At 45.5% G+C, this 20,363-nt stretch overlaps 2 protein-coding genes across 2 annotated transcripts in view; one reads left to right on the top strand and one right to left on the bottom strand.

The window, feature by feature from the left end:
- Positions 1-8,337: 8,337 nt before the first annotated feature.
- On the bottom strand, positions 8,338-8,783 carry LOC116910326 (stathmin-like). The gene is given in 2 exon segments (XM_032914186.1): positions 8,338-8,676; positions 8,679-8,783. Coding segments are annotated over 2 exon segments (444 nt in total).
- Positions 8,784-15,526: 6,743 nt separating this feature from the next.
- The window catches only part of Fam117a (family with sequence similarity 117 member A), a 43,790-nt gene continuing 38,953 nt past the window's right edge, over positions 15,527-20,363 (top strand). The window contains exon 1 of the mRNA XM_032913431.1: positions 15,527-15,722. Coding sequence (XP_032769322.1) covers positions 15,527-15,722 — 196 coding nt within the window. The remainder of the gene's footprint in view (positions 15,723-20,363) is intronic.

The following is a 20,363-nucleotide window of genomic DNA, read 5'->3' as shown; positions in this document are numbered from 1 at the left end:
TGTGTGTGTATGTGTATGTGTATGGATATATATTATATCACACACACACACACACACACACACACACACACACACACACACACACACATTTCCCATCAAAACTATGGTCTAACTCATCAGATCAAGACTCAAGTAGCTGAGCAGAGTCAGAATTCTTATCCAGACACCTTCCCCAGTTTGGGTGGGGGAGCAAAGCTGCTGTAGGGAGGCAGGGCAGGTGGAGCATTTCAGTGGGGGTGGGAGGGCACATGTGATAGAGTTATCTGGGAACAAGGGCTATAGTCTTGGGGCTGTTCCAAACGTCACTTGTGGAGCTGATACCCCAGGCAAAGCACTCCACCCACCCTCCACCCTGCCCTCTGTCCACATTGGCAGAGGCTGACCCAATAATTTGGGAGCCACACTATGTCATGATACTAGGAAAGTCCTTAGCAATTGGAACCATCACTATCACCCCTAAGGGGAAGGGAGGAAAAAAGCAACAGTAATCTAAGAAAAGGAGCCACCTTTTTGTACAAATCTTCAACCCCCTGTGTGCCTTTCCACTGTGGGAAAGGACTGCAGCGCCCTCATGGCTGTCCTCTGCTGACCCTTCATACCTTTCTCATGCAACCCCTGACTCATGTGCTGTGCATGGGCCCTCCTGCAGCTCTTGGGGTACTGGCTCCCCTTCTCACAGGACCTTTGCATCCGCTCTTATTTCCACTAATCTCAGCTCAAATGTCATTCCCTCAGGAGACCCTCCCTAAGCTCTCAGGCTACAGCAGAACACCACTTCTATACTTATAGCACCTGTACCTTCTGCATATCACTTGCCAGTTTGTAGTTACATATTCGACTGTCTGCCACTTGGAGTCTTTACCTTCTGTTTCCCAAACACATGCCCAGATGGTAGCTTCTATGACGGCCGTGTCTGCTCTATTCACTTAGTAGAATGCATGGTACCCAGCAGGCATTCAATAACTCCTGGGCTTATAAATGAATGACAAGTAGATAAAGGAAGTTATTAACTTAGAGATGTATGCATTCATATAGTATTTGCATTTAAAATATAGTTCCTAATTCTGGTTCTCCTGTCTGCTACGGAGGACATATTAGAGTAAGAGAAAGTCATCCAAATTGGTCAAAATGGAGGTTAGCATATGAGGCCAAATTAAAGGGTTGTAAAAAGGGAGAGATGACTCAGCTGTTAGGAGCTTCTGCTGCTTTTGTGAAGGACCTGGGTTCTGTTCCCAGCATCTATATTGTGTACCTCACAACTACCTGTAATGCCAGTTCCAGGGAATCCAACATCTTCTCCTGGCCTCCATGGGCACTTGTATGGGGTGCATATAAATTCATGGATTAATATACACAAACAAATAAATATGAGTTTTTAAAAAGGTTGCAGGAAGATGGAGGCTGAAATGTGTGTGAAATATAAAGGGATGGATGCAGATTTGCCAACTAGATCCCAAAGGTCATTAGGGAATCTTTTGAAAACTAGTCTTCAGTCTTCCCCCCAAAGAGGGCCATATTATTCATCCATATGTCCCTTTAAGCTAGCATGATACTGGATTCATAGAGGAGCTCAAGAAATGGGTAGGAGGTATTGAACCAGTTGTTGTTGTTATTGTTGTTGTTGTTGTTGTTGAAAAAAGATAGACTTTGCTCTAAAATAAGGTTGTATGTAATTGTTCACTTGGAAAACCCCAAGAGCCAAAAGAGAAAAAAAAGCATGAATGGGGTCAGAAGAATTCCTATACATGTATGGACAATAGCTACACAATGGACCGTTTCGGGGACATTAGGGCCATTCAGGACCCATCCCTTGACCTTTTGAGATCATCCTTGTGAAGGGCAATTACCATGCAGCTCTCACAAAATGCATCTTCTTTCCACCAGCAGGAACCAAATTCTGACCTACATAAATCACTGACTTGTCTCACCCTACCCTGGACTCTCAAGTGATCGTCTTCCTGGTCTGCACACTTGCACACAGACCCGGTTGAACCTTTTGGGTATATGCTGCTCTCTTTCCCACCACAGAAGGGGAAATCCCAGAAGGTGGTGTCCTTCAGTCAGAAGTAAAAATGGCTGCATCTCTCTGGGCAACCAATGCCTGGGCCTGGTATTCCTGAGTCCACAGCGGGGATGCCATTAGCCTTGCTCCCAAGAGCCATGCAACCAGCATCCCTGGCATTTAGCCTACCATTCCTGGCACTTAACCCCATGGCCCCATAAGAAGGGACATTTTAAATAGTTTTTCTTGGGAGCCATGGAGGGTTCAAAAGAATTCTTTCATGTTAAGAAAAAAAATAAATCCTTCAAAACCAGCCGTTACTGAGCTGCTGGGCTTGCTTATTTCAAGGTTAAGAGTTTGTGCAGAGGTCTCTGGTCTTATTCAACCCAAAGCCAGGGTCTTGGGCCCCAGGAAATGGGAAGGCTGGATCCTGTCCCATAGTTGGCCTGAAGCCACAGACATCAAGAAAATGAGTACCTTGACTCTTGTCAGTGGTGTGCTGAAGCTTCATGGAAATTAGTTTGGGGTCTTCTCTCTGCCTTCCCACCTAGCCCCTTCCAGAAGCTCATAAATCACCATGTCTTAAGCACTGTCTGGAGGATCCTACTCTCCAACCCCTACTGGAGGCTCCCTGCCAGGTACAGGCTGCACACTAAGCAGGGAGCAAAGCTAGAAAGGCAGGGGTGCCCATCACTTACCAACCAGATGCGGTTGCCAGTCACTGCCTGCAGCATTCTAGCAGTGTGAGAGGACACTGCAGCCAGGGTTTTTTGGCTTTGGAGAAAGCCCAGTCCAATCAGGTACAAGGTCCTCTTTGATGTCCAAGTTAGGGAGGCAGAAAGAAGGAGTAAATCCTTTTCTCTTTCGATTTATAGTGGTTTCAGAATTAAAACACACTTTCATTCCTAGATAGATTATTATTCAGCTTTTCGAGATGAGGCTTCTCTGTGTAGCCCTGGCTGTCCTGGAATTTTCTCTGTAGACAAGACTGGCCTTGAACTCACAAAGATCCGCCTGCTTCTGCCTCCTGAGTCTGGATAGGTGCTTCTCTTCTCTCCCACTCTTTCCCTAATGGCTTCTTTTTTGACCTCACAAAGAGCTCTCTCACTTGCCCTGGCACACTACCCATTCTTCTTAAAGAGTTGTGGCTCTTTGCTCTGGCAGGCCTTGAAGAGTAGCACCACCCTGCCACCTCCCCTGGTCATTTTTTCCCTTGGTTTCTCTTTAATTTGATCCCCTACTCCAAACCCCTCTCCCCCCATTCATCTGGCCTCCTCCAAGGCAGAGAAAATTGGATTCGGCCCTAGCCTATCCTCCAAAGCACATGTTTGACAATATTTTAGTGGAGAAATAATTCCTGGGTAGCATAAACAAAATCAGAGTTTCAGAGAGTTTAGGTGTGTGGGAGCTAGAGGGAGTTGTGTTGGAGCCATGGCCAGTGGGGCCTGCATGACCTAATGTCCTAATGTGAACCCTTACCTATGGGTCAGGAGTACACCTCCAGGTCTGGGCTCGTCTGACGCAGTACACTGCCTCCTAAGTGGTGATGATGCAGCAGTCTTTGGGCTGTCGCTGGAGCTGTGTCAACTCATCGGTATGCTTCCTGGCTTTTCTGAGTCTCAGACAGTGAGTTGGGGATCACAGTGCCCACTCTAGAGAGTAGTCATACAGACAGCAGGACAGTTAGAAGTGACAATGTGTGCGAGTGGCTTCCTGTCTTCTGTCTTGTGTGGTAGGGGCACAGATCCCATGACATTATGACTACATTGCTTGTAGAGCCTTGCTGTTAGTGTCCCTAATAGGTAAGGGGCTCCTCGGCCTTTCCCTGGAATCGAAGATGCCCTCATTGGCTCAGGAATCCTAGGGTTTCTAATGTGTTTGGGGAAATTCAGAATTGAGTGTTTGGAGCCATGAGATCGAGAGAATTGGTATTTGTACTCTGACTCAACCTCTGGGCCAACTCAGGAGGCCAGAGAATTGGACAGGACTTTTGGGTGGGACCTCTAGGAAAGGTGCCAGCTTGTGTGATCGTATCAGAGAGCATGGGACAGGCAAGACTAGGCTGTTCCCACCTAAACAGAGTGCTGATGACTTTGTAAGTCATGCGGCTTTCCACAAAGGTGAATGAAGCAAGTCCTCCCAGAGACCACTGCTGCAATGTACGAGAGCTTTCTAAGTGGTTCGATATATAGCAGGAGGAACCACCTGCTCTGCAAAACAACACTGTTCTAAGTGCCTCCAGGTCACTAAGTAGGAGGAGGAGTGGGATTTTTTCACTGGCTAGAAAGACTTGGCTGTCAAGGCTATTTAGTTGAGCCAGAGCCATTTTGTGGAGTAAATGTGTTGGTACAGGAAATCCACAGGAAAAGCCAGGAATAGGCACCTAATTCAGCCAGATCTGAAGAGTTGGCTGGGATGTAAACAGGCTTTATTCCTTCAGTTCGAACAGATTTACCGAGATGCTAGTGAAACCGTGTCAACGGTCCCTTCCAAGGCTCGCTACCCAATTCTATAGTTATAGGTTTTTTGTTTTTGTTTTGTTTTTTTAATTTTAACCTCTTTAAGAGGAATATTAAAACAATTCTTTATAAAAGAAGAGCTGTGGCTGAGGCTGGGGTGATAACTCCATGGATGAAAATGCTTGCTGGGGACCTGAGTTCAAATACCCAGCATCCGTGTAAAGAGCATAGCTAGGTAGGGGTACATGCCTGTTACTCAAGCACTATAAGGGATTGAAGGCAGGAAGATCACTGGGACTTGCTACCTGCCAGACTAGCTCCAGGTTCATAAAGAAGGGAATGATGTAGAGAATGACAGAGCAGGACACCCAGCAACTTCTTGTAGACCTACACAGTGCACACGCACGCATGCGTGTGTATACACACACACACACACACACACACACACACACACACACACACACACACACACTTTTTAAAGGCCTGGAACTGTTGCTTAGTTGTAGAGCCCTTACCTAGCATATACAAAAGAAGGGAGAAGAGCAGAAAGGAGAGAAGAGAGAAAGAACGAACAGTAGAATTGGGCCTTACAAAACTTGAAGTCTTTGCTGCTTTTAGGCTATAGGGCTTTTAGCCTCAATTCAGTAATGACCAGAAATATTAGCTAGAGAAATGGATACTTAAGTCACCGTCCACCTCAGCTGTGCTGGACTCAGTGGCTTGTACTTCTTGTTAACACTATACCAGAGGCCCCCTCACTCAGAGAGAAAGGACAAACAGACATGCGCGTGTGCTTAGGAGAAAGGTGCTCAGAAGCTAGTATGAAATGAAACAGTGGGCTGTCAACCCCCTTCCTGAGTCCTGACAAACAGTCAGAATCTGACCAGGTTACCTGAGGGATGGTCATAGACTGTGGAACAGAGGCGGAAGTTGAAGCAAATAGTGGTGAAGAAGACGGAGTTGCAGGACAGGGGGAAGTCTCAAAAGTCTCAAAGATAAAACTGACCCTGGGGAGGCAGAGGCAGGCAGATCTTTATGAATTTGAGGTCAGCCTGGTCTATATCGTAAATTCCAGGACAAGTATGGCTACATAGTGAGATCCTGTGTCAAAAACACATAAATAAGTATATAAATCTATAGTTATGACCCCACAGGGGTTTATTACAGAAGCCTTTAAATTTTACTTGTTTTAAAACAAGGTCTCCTGGTGTAGCCCTGGCTAGCCTACAACTCGCTGTATAGACCAGGCTGGTCTCAAAGTCACAGGGATCAGGCAGGAAGTCACCTGCCTCCACCTCTCAAGTGCTGGGACTAAGGGCACACACCACCCCACTAACCACTGAAGCCTCTATGGCTGACCCTGGTTCCGAAGTCAAGCTCTGGAGCTAAGCTCAAGGCACGAAGGAAATGTCTGCCCCAGGGGCAATTACATTTTTGAGGCAGACATAAAGGATTTCAATGAGAACAACAACAACGGTGCGGTGCGGAGAGAACTCTAGAGTGGGCATGAAGCATGTATGTCTTTTGGTTTCTACACAGTCCCCTGAGAGTAACCTCCCCAGAGACTTTCATCTTGGAGGGACGGGTTAGGTAGTGGAGTGCAAACTGTTTCCCCTAAGGTGGTGCCGTGGAAGTGGACTGACTCCCAGAGGTACACAAATCACAAGGCATGACAAACCTATAGTGGCTTGTTGGTTCTTTTGTTTCATTTTCGGTGCAGCATTGGCAGTCTTGGCTGGTCCTGTCCTGTCTTGTCCTGTCCTGGCTAGACCAGACTGGCCTCAAACTCAAGAGATCCTCCGGCTTCTGCCTCCCAAGTGCTGGGATTAAAGGCACGAACCACCATATCCAGCTTTAAGGTATATTTATGAGAATGGTTCTTTTTTTATTTATGTGCATGCATGTAAGGATGTGCATATGAGACTGTGAGTGCCCGCAGATGCCAGAAGAAAGCATCAGATGTCCTGGAGTTGGAGGCACAGGCATTTGTGTGCCACCTGATGTGGATGCTGGGAACCTAATTCAGATCCTCTGTAAGAATAATGAGCTTGGGGTTGGGGATTTAGCTCAGTGGTAGAGCGCTTGCCTAGGAAGCGCAAGGCCCTGGGTTCGGTCCCCAGCTCCGGAAAAAAAAAAAAAAAGAATAATGAGCTTGGGCTGGAGAGATGGCTCAGTGGTTAAGAGCACCGAATGCTCTTCCAAAGGTCCTGAGTTCAATTCCCAGCAACCACATGGTAGCTCACAACCATCTGTAAGTGGAATCTGATGCCCTCTTCTGGTGTGTCTGAAGACAGCTACAGTACAGTCATATACATAAATTAAAAAAAAAAAAAAAGCAAGCTCTCCTAACGGCTGAGCAATCTCTTCAGCCCTCCCTAAAGTGTACTTTTAAAATCTATTTAGGCATGCGTTGGGGAGGGGCATAAATATACTACCTCATATCTGCGGAGGTCCAAGGATAAGTTCCAGAACTTGGTTCTCTTCCACCATGTGCATTCCAAGAATAAAATTAGGTTGTTAGACTTGGCCATAAGCACCTTGACCTGCTGAGCCACATCACATGCCCTACAGTGTATTTTAATTTATTTTTCTGTGAATTTACTGCCTGCATTCTGGTCACAGTGTGAGGTTGTAAAGTAACAAGTAGGACACCCCTGTTGTTTTTTTTTTTTTTTTTTCAGAGCTGGGGACCGAACAGGCCTTGCGCTTTTAGGTAAGTGCTCTACCACTGAGCTAAATCCCCAACCCCCCCCTTTTTTTTTTATTAGCAATGCTATTCCATATAAATTCTTTTAGAAGTTTCCAGATGACAGTAACACACACCTTTGGTCCCAGCACTCAGGAGACAGGCAAGTGGATCTCTGGGTTTGAGGCCATACTAGTCAACAGAGTGAGTTCCAGGGCAACCAGGGCTACGCAGAGAAATTCTATCTTGAAAAACAAACAAACATGGCCGGAGAGATGGCTCAGGGGTTAAGAGTGCTGATTGTACTTCCTGAGGTCTTGAGTTCAATTCCCAAGAACTGCATGGTGGTTCATGACCATCTGTAATGCAATCTGATGACCTTTTCTGGCATGTCTAAAGACAGCTACAGTGTACTCATATACATATGATAAATAAATCAGTCTTAAAAATTGTTTTTCTTGGGGTTGGGGATTTAGCTCAGTGGTAGAGCGCTTGCCTAGGAAACACAAGGCCCTGGGTTCGGTCCCCAGCTCCGAAAAAAAAAAAAATTGTTTTTCTTAAAAAAAAAAACAGAAAAACAAAGGAAAAAAATTTCTTAAAAGTTACTTGTGTTTGGAGGCAACACTGAACAAAAACTTGGTTTCTTTGTCCTGCCTCTAACTTATCCTGTCTAGCCGAGTGGCCTCAGGCAAATCCTTCCTTTGGGCGTCTCCACCTGTAACACACAGGGCCTGTAACATCTCTTCCAATAAATTTTTTCAGGTGTAATACACAAAAGAAAATATCTTTTTTTTTCAATAGCACTGTGCAGTTTATTAACCATTCAAGTACAGTAGCATCCGGTGAGATTGGGACAGAATTGGGATCGCAAAGTGAACAGATACTCAGCATCTAATGGGTTGGATGAAGCCACTACATTCTCTTCACGAACGTCCACAGCCAATACAGCACTAGCCATTAACCCAGCACACCGAGTGTGCCCAAGTGGAAAAGATGCAACGAGAAAAATAGCTACGCTAGGAAGACCAACACTTTAAAAAAGAGCAAAACACTTTCAGCTTCTCCCCTTGAGCCCCTAAAACATCTCACGGTCTGGATCTACCTATACGGTCCTACATCAGCTTCTAGAATATTTGTCAGGAGGGAAAACGTACAGTCTTTGGATATTGAGGAAGGGGTCGGGGAGAAAGTCAGTTCTCCGAGCAACTTAAGTCAGCCTCGGTCTCGTCCGCAGGGTCTTTGTATTCTTTGTCCTTCCGCACCTCTTCAACGTGCTTGTCCTTCTCTTGTAAACGCTCCAGCTTGGCAGCCATTTGCGCCTCTGGGTTCTCTTTGTTAGCCTCCATTTTGCTGAAGTTGTTGTTCTCCTCAATGGCTTTCTGGAGCACTTCTTTTTCATGCTCCCGCTTCTCAGCAAGCTGCTTCAAGACTTCTGCTTCACGAGACTTGCGTGTTTCTTCTGCAGCTTCTAATTTCTTCTGAATTGCCTCCAGGGAAAGATCCTTCTTCTTTTAGGGGGGGAGGGGGGGCGGGACTCGGGGACAGATTCTTTTGACCGAGGGCTGAGAATCAGCTTAAAAGCCTGTCCAGGAGCACGCTTCTCCAGCTCTTTCACCTGACTATCAGAAGATGCCATGTTGAGCAGAAGACAAGAGACTGGCTGTACACCCTACACAATCCGCTGGCAAGGAAAGCGCTGCTTGGTCCTAGCCGCCTGGCCACACTCTCAAAAGAAAATATCTTTACCTTTCTTTTTTGTTTGTTTGTTGAGATAGGGTCTTTTTATGTAGGCTTGGCTATTCCGGAGCTTGCTTTGCAGACCAGGCTGGCCTCAACCTCCTAGAGATCACCTGACTCTGCCTCCCCACTGCTAGAATTAAAGGATGCACCATCGTGCCCAGCTTGTTTATCTTTTTAATTGAGAATGAGATCATAGCATTAGATCTTCCTAGTTATGTTTGTCTTTTTGTGGTACTGGGGATTGAACCACAGTTTCACATACGTTAGACAAATGTTCTGCCGCTGAGCTATATCCTCAGCCCTCTTTTTCTTTATTTCTTAAAGCTTCACTAAATTGCCCAGGCTTTCTTGAAACTCACCCTGTAGCCCAGGCAGCACTCAATCTTAAAATCTTCCTGTTTTATAATCCCAAGTATCTGGGATTATAGGCCTCTGTGCCAGGTTTGGCTTATAAGTACTTCTTTATGGTTTTTAATTTTTTAAAAATTATTTATTTATTTTTAACAGGAGTTACAGACAGTTGTGGTTGCTGGGACTTGAACTCAGATCCTCTTGGAAGAGCAGCCAGTGCTCTTAACCACTGAACTATCTCTCCAGCCCTCTTTAAGTTTTTAAAATTTCATTTATGGTGTGTGTGTATGTGTGTGTGTGTGTGTGTGTGTGTGTGGTGTGTGTGTGTGTGTGTATGTGTGTGTTTCTGTACTCACTAGGTCACTAGGGCACTTGTGTGGTAGTCAGAAGACAGCTTGTAAAAATTATTCTCCCCTTCCCTTATGTGAGTCTCAGTGAGTAAATTCAGACTGTCAGGGTTGGTATCAGGAACCTTAATTCAATGTGATGGTTTGAATGAGTAGGGTCCCCATAGGCTCAAATATTTGAATGCTTGCCCAATGGATGGAAGTGCTTGGGAAGGATTAGGAGGTATGACCTTATTAAAGGAGGGAAATTACTGAGGGTGAGCTTTGAGGGTTCTAAGCTGATACAATTCCCAGTCAGCTCTCTCTCTCTGCCTTGAACTTGTGGATCAGATGTGGATCAGCTACTGTTCCAGCAATATACCCACCCTATAAGTATCCAAATTAATGTTTATTTTAATCATTTGCCTTGGTTATGGTGTTTTGTCATAGCAATAGAAAAGTAACTAAGTCACCCAGTGAGCCATCCCACCAGCCCTCTAATTACTTCTTGGAACAATGCAATTATATCCTTAAAAACCATCTACCTTGAATCCTGAGCATGTAGTACAGGCATATGATCTCAGTGCTGGGAGCTGAGGCAGGAGGATCAAGAGTTTAAGGCTATCTACTAAGACCCTATTGCAAACAAATAAACAAATTAACAATTACAAAAATTATAAATTATATTTTTATCGTGTTCAGTAGGCCATCCCAGACTTCTAAAATTTTAAGGTCTTTGATCCTGTATTTATTTTTTACTTACTTGAACGTTTCTTCCATATCCTTTCTTGTTCAGGCCAAGGATGACTTTAAAAATAGCTGTGGTTTAACAAGAAAAGTCGAGTCTTACTGAGGACAAAATGAGAGTTAGTGGGTGATGTGCACAGGGAGAGAGAAGTGAGAAAGTACTAACAAAGGAGACAGAATGGTGGATCCCAGCAAGGGTCAAAATGTGTCAGAGAGATCACAAAAGGTCAAGATCCAGGCTGGCTGGCTATCTTGGGAGTAAGGGAAGGGTTACAGGGAGAGAGAAGCTACTAGAATGGGAAAAGGTGCTAAGGGAGAGACCCCCCCACTTCTGTTCCCATAACCTCATTCATTTCCTTGTCCCTCCTTCCCAATCCCTCTCAGGCTGCTCTGCTCCTTTAGCTCTGACCCCATTTCCTCAGGATTTAGTTCCCTGAGGAGCCAGGCCTGACATTTCAGACAGAGGCTGAGGAAAGGAGGTAGGTCAGAAAGAGACACTGTGTTTGCGTCATCTTATATTCTGCTTAAGGATTTTGGAACTATAGGGCCAAAGATAAGATGTAAGCACACAGACATGTACCAGGAAGTTCAGAGATAGAAGACCATCAAGGCGTCTCCAGTCTCTGCTGAACAATTGCTCCTGCTTGTTATATTTTGGGTGGTAGAAATTTGGAATCTCTATATATTTGTGAGCCTTCAGAACTGAAGTTCCGGCTGGCTCTGACAACTGCGTCCTTTGTTGATCCAATGGCCTCCAGGGTAAGGCCTTCCTGCTGACTCCGACCAGTCAATTCTCTCAGAGCCTTTTATCCCAGGCAATCCCTCAGGGTCTTTTAAGGCCCCTGTACTTCACAGAGTCTGCTTGAGGAGTGGCTCTCCTGACTCATGCCTGAGGAGAAACAATTCCAACTTCTTGAGTACTTGCAGCAGCCAAGGACATCCCAAGAGCATTCTGCCATCAAGGGCCTTTCATGTTTGCTGTCAGAACCCCTTAAACACCAGGTAGTAAACACTTTCAATCCCAGCACTTCAGACCAAGGTAGAGGCAGACTGATCTTCGGGAGGCCAGCCTGCTCTGCATAAAGAGTCTCATGCCATTCAGATTTCTATAGTGAAACTGTCTCAAAACCTTAAACAGTTTAGTGTGAAATACGTGGAAGACTATTGATATGCGTACTTGCTAGATGTAACCCTCCACTTTTGATGCTTTTGCGTACCTGCCTCCAGCCAACATTGTTGTTGCTGTTGTTATTGCTGTTGCTGTTGCTGCTGCTCTTCCTCTTCCTCCTCCTCCTCTTCCTCCTCCTCCTCTTCCTCCTCCTCCTCTTCCTCCTCCTCCTCTTCCTCCTCTTCCTCCTCTTCCTCTTCTTCCTCTTCCTCCTCCTCTTCCTCCTCCTCCTCCCCTCCTCCCTCCCCTTCTTCCTTTCTTTCTTTCCTTCTTCCTCTCTCTCTCTCTGTCTCTCTCTCTGTCTCTCTCTCTCTCTCTCTCTCTCTCTCTCTCTCTCTCTCTCTCTCTCTCTCTCTCTCTCTCTCTGTCTCTCTCTCTCTCTCCTTTCTTTCTGTAACAAGGTCTTATGTATCCTAGAACAGCCCAAGGATGACCCTAAACTATTAATCTTCCTTCCTGTGCATGCTCAGTTGCAAGGACCACAGGCATGTTTGTACAACTGTGCTCAGTTTTTATGTGGTACTCGGGATGGAACCCAGGACATTGGAGACAAGCACTCTATCGACTGAGCTACATCTCAACCAAAGTCTCTGAAAGCAGAAACCAGGTCATGACTTCCTATTGCAATAGCATCTATCCTGTACCACTTCCGTTTATAAGCTTCAAAGCCTGCTAGGCTGTGAACTTCAGAGTAGGAGCAGCATCTGTTTTTATTTTTAACATTGTGTGTATGTGTGTGTGCGTGCATGCGTGTATGTGTGCACCAGGACATGCTAATGGAGGTACAGAGGATGACTGTGGAAGTCAGTTCTCTTCTTCCATTATATAGGTTCCAGGGATTAAACTCAGGCCATCAGGCTTGATTTACTGGGCCATCTCCCTGGTCCTAGGAACCCCATATTGGAACATTTTTTAATATTCCATAAGCTCAGAGTCTGACACATAGTAGTCATTTCAACAAATCTGTGAAGAGTGATTATTGGTTATGATGTCGATAAGGACAACAAAGAAAAACAATACCAAGCGAGAAAGTGGTTTGTAATAGGAAGCACCTTCCTTAGCATCACACAGCCTCTCCAGAGCCTTGGCTGTGGACTCTTCCATTAGTGGAAGCAGACAAGGGCCAATGTTCAGATGAGGTCCTTATCCTGTGATCACGCCCATGCTAGGGGAAGCTATCAGGTACAGAGAAGTGAGCGAGAGAGAGCTGCTTGGGCATGATACCCAACAGAAGGCAGGAGTTACATACATGCTTGCTTTCTATGCTAGGGTCAACCTCAGTGTCTCTTGCCAGCAACTTATCAGGAAAGACCATAACTTTCTGGATTCAGAAGATTCAACTCTTCATTTGTACCACCTTTAGTGACTCTTTTTTTCCACCATCTAGGTCCTCAGGGGTGATATCTTGGCTTTGGGGAAATGTTTAAAACTTGTTACTGTCTAACTCTCTTAAGTCCTTTTTCCAAGGCAAAATTACTCTATAAAATAATGTGTCAATTTATCTTTACAATAAGTCTGGAAAGTTGATGACTCAGGGTGATTCTTACACAGAGAGGAAGCTATGTGTCAAATGTGTTTCAAAATCCCTCAGTCCAAGGGTGTTTTTTCTTCAGTAACACACACTTAAAACGATCATACAATAAAACCACTCATTGTGTGAGGCTATCTAAGGATCTATGTATACGTGAGGGGTCCTAAAATAGCATACATTATCAAGAGACCACACAGTCACTCTTTCCCTCTCAGGTGGTTCCAATGGTCAGGAACTTGAGTGTTGGGAAAGTACTTGAAGCTGAAAGTCCTGTGTCTGCCAAAGGATCTTGGGCAAGCAGTTCAGCCACTGTGACCTAACCTCTTGAAGACGTCATATTTGCATTTTGACCATTCCAGGTCTATAGTGAGAATTAGATAACGTGATGGTGTGTAAGCCGTAAAGCACTAGACAGATGTTGGCATACCAGCCAGATTCATATCACTGCAAAAAAAAAAAGTTCATGAAAAGTTTTATGAGCATAGGGATCAAGCCAGGCTCAGCTCTGGACTTAGCCTGCAGGGTAGCCCTGAGAACGATGCTTCTTTCCAAAGACTCGGGAAAAAAAGGACATAGTAGCAACCTCTCAGTTTCAGTCATGAGCCCTAAATGAACTTGTCTGCAAAGTACTTGATACATATCTGGCATGCAGAAAGGGATTCATTGAATATTGGGTGCTATTGCTGCTGATTTCCTCAGTGAGGGTGTGAGACACAGGGGCGGAATCAGTCTTGATAAAGGGCAGAGATCTGAAGTGTGTGAGCGTGTTGAGCTAATTGAAATTGAGACTACATTCTGTGTTCCTCACCCACCTCTATACCTGTAACTCAAACCTAGAGGTTCGAGCATGCCAGTTAAGTGTCGCTCCACTGACCTCCATCCCCGACCATCAGATGCACCTTTTAAAGCGGAGCTAATTTGCGACTGGCTGAGTTTTAATTCCAGCCATCAGGCTTTATTCATCCCTATAAGGCATTTAGTGAGATTGTCCTCCTCATGGAAAAGGAGTACTTTTTTCTTCCACCACGGCGAATCTTCAAACATGAAAGTAGAGTTTTTGCAAAGAAAATCTTTTCACAGAACGTTCCGTTGCCTCCATTTGTGCTGCACTCATTGGTTGGCTTTCATATTCGACCAACTCTTGAACTCCCACTTTGAGCATTATCTACTTTCATTATTTGATCCCTTGGTACTCTCGCAGCACACACCCAGTTTACTTCCTTTCCTCTGATTAGTAAGTATGGCTTCAAGGGAATACCTTTTTTTTTTTTTTTTTAAACACTAAACTCGGTAAAGACTGAAATAGAAAGACAAATCGGTAGCAAGGTCAAAATTAGAATTCATAACTAAATATAAATCTAGAGGGAATTATCCAATTACTTGGATGGTCCCTTCTCACAGACAGTCCAGCGTTGATTGACTCTGTTTCTTTTCCATATATAGAACAAATTAGCAAGGGTAATCAATTTTTTTTGAGAAGCAGTAAGTTTTAATAGTATTTTAGACACTGCTTTTTCTTTTCTCCTGAAAATGCCTTCATAATATAGAGCATATAATTTTTACAACTTGCCAGTATTCTCTTTGGGGACCATCTGGTCTTTGCCTTGTAGGTCAGAGAGCAACTGAGCTGGAAAAACAAAGATTTCTTAATGGAGTCACTATCAAACTTGATCAGGTTTATCAGTCTCTTCGTTTTGTTAGGTACACTTACAATGGGTGTCTCTGAAGGGAAATTCCCAGCTCCCTTTTAAAGTCTCAAGTTAATTTACAGACTAACAGCTGTTTTTATTGAGATTGGACCAGCTTCCGGAGGGACTTGGAAACGTAGAGGACAAATGAGTGTCATGTGAGGCGAGGCAGCCATTAAATGTACGAATTTAATGCAAAGCTCATGCAAATGATAGGCAAAGCTTGTATAAGTTTATTGAATCTTAGTTTGGAGTTGACCAGCTGCAGTGCAATCTCATAAGAATTGAAAACTAATGTTTTTCGGTTAAACTAAATGTAATGGCTTTTGAAGTTAGGCTTTCTCAGTCCCATAGAAACTGCCTAGAATTTGACACTGCCCCGTTTAAAGATTTCATTAGTGTTTGATTCCAATCCACATCCAGCCCCGCCCCCTGCACGGCCTGAAATCACATGGCATATATTTGCATACTACCTGGGACTGGGTGTGACGATCCTCCTCTTTGAGCCCTCTCATTGGCAGTGCTGAAGAACCAGCCCTCTACTGGAAAGACCAATCGGCAGCCTTAAGGACCTTAAAAAAAAAGCAAAGAAAAGCAGAAGGGTGGGGTTTTGTGTTGAGGGCTGAGCACATGGACCAATCATCCTCGGAAAGAGAAGAGCCCCGCCGTGGATTGGTTGAGGGGGAGGTCCTGGGACTCCATAGGCCAATTGGAACTCTGGGCCGAGGGGGCTGGTCCGTGCCTGTAGGGCAGATAAGTAGCGGCCGCCTGGGTTGGGGGTAGTGTGGGGCTCGCTGTGGGGCTGAAGCACAGGTAGTCGGGTGGGCCATGTCCGGGGCCGCAGCGGGCGGCCGAGGTGGAGGTTCCTGGGGGCCGGGGCGCGGAGGGGCAGGGGGTCTCCGGCGGGGCTGCTCACCACCGGCGCCCGCTGGCTCCCCCCGGGTCGGTCTGCAGCCACTCAGGGCTACGGTCCCCTTCCAGCTGCAGCAGCCGCACCAGCGCCGGGACGGGGGTGGCCGCGCAGGTGAGCCGGGTCCGGAGCGGGTGCTGGGGCAGCGGGCTGGAGAGTACTAGAAGTGTGAGGGCGAAGTGGATGGGAGGTGAGAGAAGAGAAAAGGGGGCGCTCAGAGTTCGCGAGGGCGGAGGGAGCGAAGGCGAGCAGCTGCGAACCTGAGGTGCAACTCCGGGACGGGGTGCCGGGTGTCTGGGCCGGGACCTGAGGAGAGGGACCTGGCAGATGGAAGTTAGCTTTGGGGGGCGTAACCGAAAAGTGGTCCGAATGTCCGCCTGGAAGGTGTGAGAAGTGCTAGAGTGCGTGCATGGAGTGTTGTGGGCGCCCGGAGTCGAGGGCTTCGCTAGGAGCCAAAACCGGTGGGCGCTGGACGCCTGCTCGGTGAGGGGGAGGGGCATGGAAGAGAGCCGGGTGGAGCCATGTGTTACTTCTCCAGCTTGAGTTTGGCCCCAGCGTCCCTCTCTATGGCTCTCGAGTTCCTTTCTCCACTACTTCACGTGCGCTTTCCATTATGCTTCTTCCAGGAGATGATTTGAACTCAGCCCGTTGGAATAAGTTAGTTTAACGGCTTTTACTGCGGTGCAAACGCACCTCTGTTACCGGTTTTCTACATTCCTCTCAGTGTAGCCCAGAAGTTGTATGTTCCCATATCTCTGATCTGCTTAATATGGCTGTCTCTTTTCAATCATTCTGTGCTTGTGTGTTTATGTACAGGAAGGAGTTGGGCAGTTTACACACTACTTCTTGCCTCTTCCGAAGGTGTTTTGCCATGAGCATTCCCAGCCAACGTGGCAATGGAGTGCTTACAATCAAGTATGCTGAGGCAAATACCCCACTTTCTGAAAAGTGTCGTAGCAGTTTCTTAATAGCAGCTTAATGTGGTGGTTGTGGGGAAACTAGGGTGGAGCAAATTTAACCTTGCTTTCACACTCAAGACTGTGATGGGACCCACAAATGCAGGCCCTTTGGAACGGAAAGGGAACCTACTTGCATGAGGAGGTTGGCAGTAAGTTAAAGTGAAGTTTGCATTTGATTCACACCAGATGTGAAAGGATCGTTGCACACTTCCTAAGCTGAAGTTTGTACCAAATGTACAGAAGTTATGTGGTCCCTGCCATCTTAATGTGACACTCTCTACCCCAGTCTCTTGCGCTTTCTGCAGATTACTAACTAAGCTTGGATGTTGTATATCTTCTTCCTGAAGGTATTCTGTTACAAGAGTCTTGCTAGATAGGAATGGGATTCATCAGATCTTTGAGGTAGGAAGCCAAGTCTATTTGGACCTCACTGTATGTGCTAGTATCACATTCTGGAACGCAGAACTTGGTCAAATCTGGTAGCAAGATGGTGACCAAGTAGTCGAAGTGGTGGTGTAGAAGAAGGCATTGCCCAGACAAACTCATGCCTATCATCAACTATAAAGAAACCACAAGACTTACAAACCTGTTGGTTTTGTTTGGGCTTCCTTGAAACCCAGGGGAGCTAGAGCAACAAGCACCAGAACCCTCATCCCTTTCGGTAGAAATCGACAGAAGCCTTGCCCGTGCAGTGGTTAGAAGTCGTTTAGCAGTCATTTTAAGAGCAGTTGTTTTGTGATTCCTACATTAAAAGGGAAAGCGATGGTGGGGGCTGTGCAGAAGGGAGGAATGTAGGCTTGCATGCTTGGGTTTCATTACATGGCCTTCTCCTTTTGCAGGGTTGGGGTCTCTAAAGATACTGATGAAAACAGGAAACCAGAGTTCTGTGTAACTTGTCAGGTGACTTAGGGCAGATTGAATGGATTCCTGCATTATGTATTTGGTTGTTTCTCCGTCTGTTACTATCCCGGAGGTATTAAGAAGACATTGCCTATGAAGTGGGATTATCTTTATGCTTTCAGTAGGAATGGAGGGAGAGAGACAAAACAGTAGCCTGAGCCTTTTCGTCTTTGTGGCTAAGCATTAAAGGGAGGTGGGGGATGTACTTGGTCTTTGACTTGGGACCTATTGTGCAGGCCAACCTCACTCATGTTCCTGCATCTTCCGGTTGTTTCTATTCCTTCTGTGCCTTGGGAAGTGTGCAGGAGTGTTTCCCCCTAGGCCATTAGGGCAGGTAACAGGGACATTTTTTACTCTCACAGATGTTTGTAGTCTGGGTTTTAAATACAGGCTTTTCCACTTCCTAGCTGGTGTATACTCTTGAGGAAGTTTCTGGATTCCCTTTCTTCCTATGTGGACAGTATATCGTAAGAATTAAATGAGTTCATGAAGAGCTTAGATGAGCGCCTGGCACAGGAAAGGTGCTGTGAAAGTGTGTGCTGTTCCCAGCACTGACGTACTGTAAGAGCACTGTTGGGGAGAGCCCACTGCCTTTTCAGGCTTCAAAGAGCAAACCCAGACGGCTCTGAAACCAGTGCTGCAGGTTTCAGAACTTCAGGGCCTCTTGAGTTTTGATTCTGTCATCTTTAGAACAAGCTCTCCAAACAGGGCTCAGAAACACAACTGTTTAAAAAGGCCTGGGAGCTGGGACTGGGTTTCAGGAACAATTAAGTGCCGTCACTGTTTCCCATCCCAAAAGATGTAATACTCTGCCTGTGCAGTTATCTTGCACCACACACCCTGCTGTGTTCTTGACAAGATAGATTAGGCCTCGTTTAAAGGGTTATGGTGCAAAGAGCGGGTTTACCTTCTGTGACCGTTCATCCAGAAGGGATGTCTTCATAAAGCGAGGAATGGCTTCATTTTTTTTATGAGCTGGAGCTGAGAAAGCTGAGAGAAAAATGAGGGCCAACTCTAAGAAAACCATGAGCCACTGGTGAGTAATTGAAACCCAGGGTATATTTCTTCCTGCAATTGCCCCTTGAATTAAATGAAATTGTGTGTGTGTGTGTGTGTGTGTGTGTGTGTGTGTGTGTGTGTGTTTGAAGCCAGTTTGAGGCTTTTGTGTTCTTCCAGAACCCATAATGATAGATAAAAGAGCAGTAGGAATTAAATTTTTCAGGGCTCCAGTCTTACCTATCCTGAGAGCTTCCTTCTCCATCTTCCTAGAATGAAAACAATAGTTTTGTTGTTTATTTTGTGGTGCTTGGGATCGAACCCAGGACTTTGGGCATGCTACACAAACACTACCGAAGAGCCACATGTCCTGCCCCATGAAGATAACACTTAATTAAACTATGCTAATTATTTCTCCAAACCTGGGAAACCAGATGCTGCCTGGGAACTACCGTACTCCACCAGAACCTTCTTAAACCAGGAGCTGGTAATTATAGCCTGTAGGTTATGTCTGGCCCTGAGCCTGTTTTTGTAAATAAAGTTTTATTGGAACACAGCCACACTCTCTAGATATTGGCTATGTCTGTTTTCACGCTGTCAGTGGCAGAATTGAGTCATTTTATAAAAAGTTTATCCCTCCTTGTCCTGAACAATACACCTGACTCTTACTCCAGTGTAAAAATCAAGTGTGTGTAATGTATACTTCCTCAGAAAACCCCAAGGTAGGGTAAGGTAACAATCCTGTGTCCCTACTCATATTTTAGGAGCAAAGGAACCATCTGTTTCTAGTCAGTTCCCAGTCTTTGTGGTAGATCAGCACGTGTGGGTACAGGTCCCCACCCCCATGGTTGTCAGGTGACATGTGTTCACTAGACACAGCTCATTTGAATTTACATAAAAGCTCAACAGTTAAGCAAATTTGCTCCCCCTCTTCCTTATGGCCCTCTACCCTCAACCTAACCACTTGGACTACAGAGAACATATTTTAAAAATTAAATAGAAACCACGTGAGGCAGAGCTCCTGTTTTGAATTGTTCTCGTTATCTTTTAGTTTTCTCAACAAATCAGTGAGAGCTGATAGGACCATGGCTGTCCTAAAATACTAGATTCTCCAGAGGGACACGGGGAGTTGCTCTCCCAAGAGGCTTTTTCCTGAATATAAGGTATTGTTACTAGTGATGCCATTGCTAATTATAAAATGCCTTTTCTTGCATTGTTTTGGGGACTGAGCCCTTGGGGGCTAGGTGTTTAGATGGTTATGAAGCTACAGCAAAGTGGTTGTGTAGTAGAGTTTCCGAGAGAGGTGCTTATCCCTGTGGCTTGTGGTGCCACAAACAGCTGGAAGATTAAAATAGTCGGGATTTTTTCTGCCGAGGAGTCATCTTGGTATAATGAAGCTTGGGGATACAGTTAACATCCTTAAAGAGTCACAATTGTCCTTCTGTGACCTGTGATGGAGATGGCCTCTGTTGGGAGTGTTGAACTCTCAGGCTCTTGCTGGCCTGATGCTGCTAACTGCTGTCTTCCACCGCTTTTCCAGGCCCAGGGGTGGTCACAAAGAATACTTACTTTTGAAGTATCTGACCCTTAAATATTTTATCAGTAGTGATTGGGGGGTGTGTGTGTTCCAGTTTCTAGGGTGTCATTAGCAGTAACAAGTGCCAATCTTTTGGGTACCTAAAGCAGTGTGGGCCTGTGTGTTCTTCAGGATAGCACAGTATTAGACGGTATAAGAAGTCCTTATGTAACGCAGAGTTAAGACATTGGTAGAAAGGGGGTGAGAATCTTGTGGGGTGTGGCAGTAAGAGGATATTATTCTCTCTGGTTCAGATACGAATCTCTAGGAAACATGAGGCAGGATTACAAAATTTTCATAGTGATGATGTGAATTCGAGTGTTG

Source organism: Rattus rattus, chromosome 9 (genome assembly GCF_011064425.1).
Source record: "Rattus rattus isolate New Zealand chromosome 9, Rrattus_CSIRO_v1, whole genome shotgun sequence".
Classification (NCBI taxonomy): domain Eukaryota; kingdom Metazoa; phylum Chordata; class Mammalia; order Rodentia; family Muridae; genus Rattus; species Rattus rattus.
Note: the sequence above shows the minus strand (reverse complement) of the source record. Positions and strands in the feature narration are given on the sequence as shown.